The sequence below is a fragment of the Nicotiana attenuata genome, chromosome 12, assembly GCF_001879085.1.
Source record: "Nicotiana attenuata strain UT chromosome 12, NIATTr2, whole genome shotgun sequence".
In the NCBI taxonomy this organism is placed as follows: Eukaryota; Viridiplantae; Streptophyta; class Magnoliopsida; order Solanales; family Solanaceae; genus Nicotiana; species Nicotiana attenuata.
The window spans coordinates 28,539,186-28,549,716 of record NC_032000.1 but is presented as its reverse complement, the minus strand read 5'-3'; the positions used below and the strand labels follow the sequence as shown (position 1 = coordinate 28,549,716).

General features: G+C 38.9%; 1 protein-coding gene across 1 annotated transcript; it reads right to left on the bottom strand.

Annotated features, from left to right (window-relative positions):
• LOC109236206 (E3 ubiquitin-protein ligase RHA2B-like) lies at positions 1,968-2,836 on the bottom strand. The gene has a single exon (XM_019402406.1). It carries the CDS (start codon positions 2,737-2,739, stop codon positions 2,203-2,205), a length of 537 nt encoding a protein of 178 aa, XP_019257951.1. The 5' UTR covers positions 2,740-2,836; the 3' UTR covers positions 1,968-2,202.

Sequence of the window (10,531 nt, the reverse complement as noted above, 5' to 3'; positions counted from 1 at the left end):
AACATAGTTATCACCAAAGATTATGATGAGATGGATAGAATCTGTTCATCCTTAACTAAAGGTCAGTGCATCAAGTCATGAGAATAGCAAAAATCCTCGAAGTGCTTTCCCCTTTAGTGAGCCTTACACGGCGCCTATCCGGATTAGTTGAAGCTCCAATGTTAATACGGGACACCGGATGAAAAACAAAAAAACAAAAAAAAAAAACAAAAACAAAAAACAAATGGGATATAGTTGAATAAGAAGAAAAGAACAGTGAACATAGATTGAACATGTAATTTCAGTTAAGAAGACAATTGAAAGACATGTCTGCTGAAAATACAATTAACTGAGATTAATTAAGGGGAATGTCTAGCTGTTAATTAAGGAAAAAATTAAAGTCAGAGAAAAAAAAATTGAATAGAGAACCAGAAAAATGATGGTAAACATTAAGTTAATTTCTTTTTAATTATTCAAACTCGGGAGTGTGTAAAATTAATTATATCTTTATTTCTGAGAATTTTCGACTATTCTTGAAATTTCTTAGGATTTTTTTTTTTTGTTCCTCTCTAATAAATAATTAGTATTTTTCCAGGGCTTTTAGTGATGTTGTGTAGAAATTGATAAACACGTTTTATTAATCACTTTTATATATATATATAATATATATATATATATATATATATATAATATAATATATATATATATATATAATAGTAATGGCGATATAATTTAAATAAGAGTAAATAAGAGATATCGATATAATATAAATAAGAGTAAATAAGAGATATTTATAAATGTATCAAAAATAATGGTAATATGATAGATGATATGATAGTATTAAATATATCAGATAAAGTTATTTTCTGTATAGGTCTAAACAACTTCTCTTATTTTGTTCTAGGTATATAAAATGTATGGCTAAATCTGTTATAGAGTATAATCCGGTTTCTATGTCTAGCTTGAACTCTTCGAAACTTGTGTTTAAGCTTCTAGCAAATTCTTCTGGATTATAGTTCGACAGATTAATAGGCATTAAAATTTTGATTTTTGTTTTATATATTGTAAAATCCTACTCGGTACTCTCTCTCTTATTCTGTAAATTTATGTTGTTACAGTATTATCAAAATTATGAAATGAAATTACCCCTTCTCTACTCTTCTTCTTCTTCTTTTATTTATTTATTTTTAATTCATCATTCTGTTCATCTCTTCTTTCCAACCCTTTATGGATCTAACTCCATATATATAGCTAATATTTCTTCTTGACTTTTTGAATCATTTTCTTTTTCATTTACACTAACTTACGAGGACACAAATCATGAAGGAATAATAGTCACTATGTGACAATTAATTATTAGAGAAAAAACACGTGCAAATTATATTTTCACTTTTTCTTTATTCCAAATGACAACAAGGTGAAATCACTCTTTCAAGCGAATTATAATTCATAGCATTAAATTCATTGGACTTCTAAAATTATGAGTTTATGTCAAATATTTATTGAAATTTTAGTGGTTTCTTATATATAAATATATGCTCTGCGTCGAAAGTACTAGATTCTGATGAACCCATTGCGAATATACTGCATCCACCCCGGACTTTCCCTTGTCTCTTGCATGGTAGGGTGGTAATGGGCATCGAGCTAGAAAACTAAGTCAAGAGGGTAATACAAACAACTCTATACAGCTATTATGATAATAAAAAGGAGGTAAACGTATGTATCAAATAGTTTCCAACAAATATTTAGGGTTTAATTCACAGAATTGAGTGGTCAGACTTTGTTCAGAAGAAACCAAATTTGAATTGAAAATATAACAAAGATCATACATCACAATTCACAAAATAACCACACCACCCCTCACCACACATACACATACAAAAATAAAAAATAAAAAGGCAAGAAAAGAACAAGAGAAAGAAAAATAAGGAAATTATCATTATATCGCTGATTTATGATGCTAAGAAATAAATCGATTAGAGAGTGAATAAACCAGATTACCAGTAATCAGTTACTACTAAATGATTCAAAAGGAATATTATTTGATACATGGCATATCTACAAATAGACTGATTTGTTTTTTTTCATCATCATCATTAATTAAGTTTATCATTGCCATACAATTTACAAGAGATAGCATGAAAATGGCAATGATACATATATCTTCTAAGAACTATATTGTTCATCTTCCTTCTATCATAATCATGCAAACATTTATTTTATTTATCGTAGCCACCATTGATAACGATCTCTCGACCTCGTCCCTGAGACGAAATCGAATAAAATAACCTCTTGATGCAAATTAGCAACGAGAGGAGGTGGCTTGAGATGGTTTCTGCATAACGGACACGTCATACGTCCCGTACCAAGCCACCTATCCAAACAAACCCTATGAAAAAGATGATCACATCTTAACTCTCTAACTTCTTCTCCTTCTTCAATCTTGCACAAACAAACTGCACATTCTACTGAACCCGAAGACTCTGATTCGGGTTCATAATGCATGACTTCAAGCTCATGATCCTGATCCTGATCCTGATCATGAGCATTTTGAGAAATAGTAGTGAGATTATAAGGATGAGAAAAAGATTGAAGGAGGAGAATTTCCCAAGCCCATTTCAACTGATTAGCGATAAAAACTACGTAGTTTAGTGCTATAGTTATCGATGATCTGGGAAACTTTTTTAGGGTTTTCTTCAAAATATAGATGGAGATAAAAATAAGAAGGAAGAAGCTGATAACTGACGAAGCTGGACGCATCTTTTTTCGTCTTCTTCTTCTTTTTTTTTTCCTCTTTTAAATATGCAACTTTTGTGATTTTTCAAAATTCTCACAAAAGCTGCTTGGTGTATGTTTTGGGAAGGATAAAGGAGCTTTATATATAGAAGAGGAGAAGTAGTAAATTGGCTACCTGAAGAGTATAGTCAAAATTAAATAATATTTTGGTCATTGGTTATACACGTTTTTAAAGAAAAAAAAAAGATTGAAATTTAAAATTGTGTGCTAATGTCTGCCGCTGTACTATGGATAATAAGTCATGGGTCTATAACATGCGGCAGTGACTTTTACTAGCATGTTTTTCAGCAGCGGCAGAGTTAGGGTTTAGAGTTTATGGGTTTGGGATTCTAATTCTTTAAGTTATCGGGTTCTAAATTAGTATTTGTACATAATTAATAAATTTTTAAAAGTTAAATATAAGGTTTAAACAAAAGTTACCTGGTTCGACCGAACTCGTAGCCGGCACTGTAGCTCCGCCTTTGTGTATTTGTGTTTTCTTTAGAAGAAATATAAAATAAGGTAAAGTAAAAAGTGAAAAGTGAAAAAGAGAAAAGATAAACGAATAATTAAATGAAATAGTAAAAAGGTAGGGAAGATAGAGGTTCAACAACGGAAACAAAGAGTGTCAAACGTAAATTACTGCAGTTTTTCTTTTCTTAAGTACTAATTAACCATGCATGTTGGATTGAAAATATCTAGCAATAACATGGTAAAGGGCGAAGGCGAATTCAAGTTTTAAATTTACTGGTTCTAGTCTGTTAGGAACTTATTGTACGTTTGCAATTATAAGTTCAGAAGTTAATATATTTAAAGTTTTAATTCTTTTCGTGTATATATATATGCTCTACATTTAAAATATTAAGTCCAATTAAATCGTAAAAACTTACGCTACATTCGTCCTGTAAATTTTGACCATAAAACTCTTCTTCTCTCCAATAGCTAATATGGTTTTAAACATGCCCAATATTTGAACTATAAAAATTTCTCATAAACGATAAAAATAAAAGTTAAAGTGAAATAGTCTCCAAATATAAAAATACATCATTTTTTTATGGATTAATAAGAAAATTATGTCAAACAAAATAGAATAAAAAGAGTGTGATTTTTTTGTAATTAATGCTCTATATATGCGAAGGAGTGACATCAACGTCGTTCTAATTTGTTTGCCTTAAGAAAGAAAAAAAAAGTAATATCATAATTTTGGAAGATATTTGCTATGCCATTAGATTAGTATTTTCCAACAAATCGACTACTAAATTTTTTCTTAGACTTCTCTAGAAATTTATGTTCTATTTTAGTTTTGGTCAAATTGGATCACCGTATCACAAAAAATATATTATGGTTCGTTGTCCTCTCATAATGACCCTATGTTCTTTTCCCTTAAATTTGCATTCTTTGACTGAAAGCAGATGCATATTGTTTCCTAGTTCCTAAAGCGATCTTAAATTATTGTACAGTAATAACTAGGTTTACGGTTAAAACTTATAGATATTTAGTAAATTTTTTAGTACATATAATGACTCTAAACAAAAGTTACTGAATTAACGTGAACTCATATGTTGCACTCTCGATGCGCAAGTGGGTGAAAGTTGAAGAAATTTATGGACCAGAAAATATGCAACAAGTTACTGAAAAATATTTATCGAAGATAATATAAGAAGCTGCTGTCAAGAATTTTTGTGGACCAGAAAATATGCAACAAGTTACTGAAAAATATTTATCGAAGATAATATAAGAAGCTGCTGTCAAGAATTAATGAGACATGTTACTGATAATTGTTTGGCGGGCAAATATTCCGAAAAGGTCGACAGAATGCCAGTTCAAGAAAATATCTAAAAAAATATCACCATTCGTTTTCTTTGAAAATCTCGTTGTCTTTTGGGTGTGTTTGGTACGAAGAAAAACAAGGAAAATCTGATTGTCTTTGGGTGTGGTTGGCCTAAATATTTTGGAAAACATTTTCCTCATGAACTCATTTTTCTCCAATTCACTACTAGAAACCAGGCAAAATCCGTCCAAAGAATACCGACCGAAGTCATTCGAAAAATAGTATATATATATATACACTACGCTATACTATACTATACTATGTGCTAATCCTTCCCCATGTGCTAATCCTTCTCGCCGTGATCCTTCGAACCATGTCGACGATGAAGGTTCTAGTAATGAAGATGGGGATGATGCAATAAAAAACACTCATTGAATGGTGTGTATTGCGAAACAAAGTATTGAACTTGTCAATATTTAGCTGGGACTAGTTTTTAATGATGATTGTATTATTGATATTATTTTGTTATTGAACATTTGTATAGTTGTTGTTGTAGTTGGAGTTGTTGTTGTGGTTGTTATTAGTGTTGTTGGTTAATTGTTGTTGTTGTTGTTAGTTAATTATTGTTGTCGTTGTTAGTTAATTGGTGTTGTTGTTGATTAAATTTGATTGAATGGCAGCAATGTAATGCTGCCATCATAGGATTGATATTGGTTGTAATTGGCAGGTGGTGTAGCTTAAAAGCAGGCATTTTCGGCCCAGTTTTTACCCACAAAATCAACCAAAATCGATCGATTGTTTTTTTGCCCAGAAATGTAACGACCCGCCCGGTCGTTTCATGGGTTACCACTCCGTTTCCCCCATATCTGCTTCCTCATGTGTTGTTTCAGCTGTATTTCATCATATCGTGTTGGTGGTGTTGTGTTCGGAGTGGTCTTAGGGTGGAATGAGACACTTAGTCTCTTAAGTTGGTTATTTAGTTGGTAAAGTCAACCGGAAGTTGACTTGTGGGTAAACGATCTCGGAATTGGGTTTTTTATGGTTCAGATAACTTCGTTAGGTGATTTGTGACTTAGGAGCGTGTTCGGAATGTATTTTGGAGGTCCGTGGTAGATTTAGGCTTGAATTGGCGAAATTAAAATTTTGGCATTTTTCGGTTGGCAGTGGAAATCTTGATATCGGGGTCAGACTGGAATTCCGGAAATTGGAGTAGGTCCTTTGTGTCATTGTGACATGTGTGCAAAATTTCAGGTCATTCGAATGAGGTTTGATAGGTTTTTACGTTGTTTGCAGAATTCAGAAGTTTTGGAATCCTTAGGCTTGAATCCGAGGGTGATTTGATGTTTTGATGTTGTTTTGAGTGTTCCGAAGATTGGAACAAGTTTGAATGGTGATGTGTGACTTGTTGTCATGTTTGGTTAAGGTCTCGAGGGCCTCGGGATGGATTTGGGTGGTTGATGGAAGGTTTAGAGTTGAATTGAGTTGCAGATTTTTGCTGCTTCTGTTGTTTCCGCACCTGCGGAGTGGGGACCGCAGGTGCGATGATCGCAGGCGCGGAGAGTAACCGCAGGAGCGGAGATTGTCGCAGGAGCGGAAGGATTAACTACACCTGCGAGCCCGCAGGTGCGAGACCTGGGGCGCAAGTGCGGAAGCTGGTGCCTTAAGTGAAATTCACAGAAGCGGATATTTTCCGCAGAAGCGGAAGCGCAGGTGCGCTTATGGGACCGCAGGTGCGGAATCCCTGGGGTAGAAACTATAAAAGCCTCACTTCGCGATTTTCAGTCATTTTTCATCATTTTTGTGTGATTTTGGAGCTCCAAGCCGGGAATTCAAGGAGGAATTGAAGGATTTCAGTGAGGTAAGTTGCTTGGGCTTTGTATTTGGTGTTTGTGATGAATTATCCACTACTTAATCATGAAATTAGTGGGGAATTTGGGGTGAAATTGAAAGTTAGGGCTTGATTTTTGGAGAGCTTTAATCGGGGATTTGAGGGGTCATTTAAGGTCCGATTTTGGTGAATTTGATATGTATAGACTCGTGGAAGGATAAGGATTCTAGTGATGTGATTTTATCGAATTCCGAGACGTGGGCCCGGGGGTCGGGTTTGGCCAATTTCGGGATTTTTGAGTTAAATTGATTATTTTCGCTTGGGCCTTGTTCCTTTAGCGTGTATTAGTGATATGATACTGAGTTTGGTTAGATTTGGAGCATTTGGAGGCCGAGTCGAGAGGCAAAGGCATCGCCGGTTAGAGTTCGGTCCGGATTGAGGTAAGTAATGATTGTAAATGTTGTCCTGAGGGTATGAAACCCCGGATTTCACATTGTTGTACTACTTTGAGGTGACGCACACGCTAGATGACGAGCGTGAGGGGAGTGCACCGTTGGGGATTGTGACTTGGTCCGTCCCGTAGCAACTATTAAGTTGCGTATTTGATTGAAACTACTTGATAAAATCTTATGTTAGAAATGTATTACTATGTTTTGGGTGGAATGCCATATTTGGGCCTCATGCCAACTGTTTGGACCTTTAGGGGCTTTTTTTACTAAAATTTCTCACGGTTTTGATTTAATAACTGTACTCAGTCATGCTACATTTTACTGATTTCATAACTTAGTCTTATTTACTCTGATTTGATGCATAAATGATATTTCAACTGAGCATCCTGTTTTACTGTTAGCCCGAGTGGCTTGAGAGGTATTCTGACTGAGTAAGGCCGAGGGCCTGTGTTGTGAGGATATCATGGGATCGGGCTGCGCGCCACAGCAAGTTGTACTGTTTTGTGATATTAGAGGCCGAGGGTCTGGTTTATCATGCTACGAGATGACTTGTGATAGCGCTTGGACATTAGGAGCCCCTCCGGAGTCTGTACACCCCAGTAACAGCGGGTACCCAGTGTGAGTGATATGTTTTTGACCGAGGGGCATACTACAGGTGATTGTGAGGTAGCCTGAGGGGCTGGTTCTGTCGATATTTTGCCCGAGGGGCGATTTATGGTACATGTCTCGCCCGAGGGGCTGTTTATGTTTTCATTATTTTTACTCACTGTTTCTTCACTTGTTTGAAAACTATTGAAAGATGTTTTTGAAAAGGTTTTACTGAAACTGAGTTTTCATGGGATAATTGATTACTGTACTGTCTTGGAAACATACTGTTTTGCTGTAGTGCTATGACGTGGAATTATCTGATTTCTTACTGCTCAACTTTCATTTACTTTTATTACTTACTGAGTTGGGGTACTCACATTACTCCATGCACCTTGTGTGCAGATCCAGTAGTTGCGGGTTGCGATAGTGAGCGCTGATCGTTCTTCAGCAGGTTTTTCGGAGTCGGCAAGGTAGCTGCTTGGCGTTCGCAGCCCTGCACTTCTCCTTCTTACCTTACTCAGACTATTCTTAGTATTTTATTCCCGAACTATGATAGCATTTATTTTACTTAGACAGATCTTGTAGTTGCTCGTGACTTGTTACATCCCGATGCCGGGCTTGTGTTATTTTCTTCCGCACTGGTTACTTAGACCCCTGTTATGAGATATTGCCAATTAATAGTTTAAAAACTGTCTTTTATGAATTAGTAGTTTGATTTGGAATTTGTGTCGGCTGGCCTAGTTTCACGATAGGCGCCATCACGACCGGGTCGGTTTTAGGGTCGTGACAAGTTGGTATCAGAGCCTAGGTTACATAGGTCTCACGAGTCATAAGCGGGTTTAGTAGAGTCTCGCGGATCGGTACGGAGACGTCTGTACTTATCTTTGAGAGGCTGTACAACCTTTAGGAAAAACTTCATATTCTTGAATTCCTGTTATGCGATTTATTGATTCTGGTAACTAAACTTCTGTTATTCTATTCTCTCACAGATGGTGAGGACACGTGCTACCGGTCAGGACGGACGACCACCAGTACCACCAGTTGGGGCCACTAGAGGCCGAGGACGCGGTCGAGGTCGTGGTAGGGGCAGGGGTGTAGCCCACACAGCAGCTAGGGCAGCACCTGCAGATCCACCAGCCGCCCCAGTTCATGATCAGGTCCCAGTTGCGGACGCTCCAGCAGTACCAGCTCAGGCACCGGCTTTGCCTATTATTATCCCAGGACTTCAGGAGGCCCTGGCCCAAATTCTATCAGTGTGTACTGGCCTAGCTCATGCGGTCTCAGTTACTACGGCTGCAGCTACTTCTCAGGCCGGGGGAGGCACTCAGACTCCCGCCGTTCGTACACCTGAGCAAGTCGTGCAGGGACTTCAGACACCGGGGCACCTCCAGCCCAGCCGGTTGCAGCTGCTCAGGACTATGTAGCTCCTGTTATGCTAGAGGACGAGCAGCGCAGATTGGAGAGGTTTGGTAGACTTCAGCCTCCGTCATTTAGTGGTGCTGAGGGTGAGGATGCACATGGTTTCTTGGATAAGTGTCAGAGTATGCTTCGGACCGCAGGTATTCTAGAGACCAGTGGGGTCTCATTTACTACTTTCCAGTTCTCCGGGGCTGCACTTAGTTGGTGGGAGTCTTACGAGAGGCGTAGGCCGATTGGCGCAACGCCCCTTTCTTGGTAGCAGTTCTTTATTCTTTTTCTGGAGAAGTTTGTACCCGAGTCTCGCCGAGAGGAGCTGCGCAGACAGTTCGAGCAGTTTCGTCAAGGTGATAGGTCTGTTACACAATATGAGATGCAATTCTCCGAGTTGGATCGTCATGCGGTCTGGTTGGTTCCCAAGACCGAGAGAGGATCAGGAGGTTTATAGATGGCCTTGGTTTTCAGCTTTGGTTGCTTGTGACCATAGAGAGAGAGTGTGGTACTACCTTTGATGAGGTTGTTGACATAGCTCGATAGATTGAGATGGTTCGTGGTCAGGAGAGGGTTGAGAGGGAGGCTAAGAGGCCTCGTGGTCAGGGTGGATTCAGTGGTGCTCCTCATGGGGGTCAGTTTCAGCACGGCAGAGGCCGTCCGTTCAAGCATGCTCAATCAACTCGCCCAGTTTATCGTGGGGCATCATCGGGCCATGGTTCTCACAGTTCTCATCAGGGCCATTCTTCACTTAGTGCCCTTGCAGCCCAGAGTTCGTCCCGTGCTCCATTAGTTCAGGGCTCTTCCATGCCAGTTCTTCTGCTAGTCATCCCGGTGCTAGGGGTTCCCTTCAGTCCCCGTCTCCAGTAACAGGGGGTTGTTATGAGTGTGGAGAGTTGGGGCATATGTGGAAGCAGTGTCCTCGTCGTCACGGGGGTCCGCCTAGAGGAGTCAGCCATCGACTTCAGCACCAGTCACTTCACCACCCACCCAGCCAGCTAGGGGTGGAGGACAGTCAGCTAGAGGTTCGCCCTAGATAGGAAGGTCGATTAGGTGGTGGTCAGGCCCGTTTTTATGCACTTCCAGCCAGGATCGTTTTTATGCACTTCCAGCCAGGCACGATGCTATTGCTTCAGATGCGGTGATTACAAGTATTGTCTCAGTTTTTCACAGAGATGCCTCTGTGTTATTTGATCCCGGTTCCACTTTTCATATGTGTCATCATATTTTGCCCGTTATTTGGATACGCCCCGTGAGTCTCTTGATTCCTCTATTTGTGTATCTACTCCGGAGGGAGATACTATTGTTGTGGACCGCATATATAAGTCGTGCGTGGTAACTATTGGGGGTTTGGAGACCCGAGTGGACCTTGTGTTACTTTGTATAGTGGATTTTGATGTTATATTAGGCATGGATTGGTTATCTCCATGTCGTGCTATTATGGATTGTCATGCTAAGACAGTGACGTTGGCTGTGCCGGGTGTGCCACAGATTGAGTGGCGAGGTTCGATCGATTTTGTTCCCAGTAGAATAATTTCATTCTTGAAGGCCCAGCGAATGGTTGGGAAGGGTTGTCTTTCCTACTTAGTCTTTGTAGGGGATGTCAGTGCAGAGGCTCCTAGTATTGATTCGGTCCGGGTAGTGAGGGAATTTCCAGATGTGTTTCCTGCAGACCTGCCATGCATGCCACCGGACAGGGATATTTATTTTGGTATTGATCTGGTGCCGGGCACT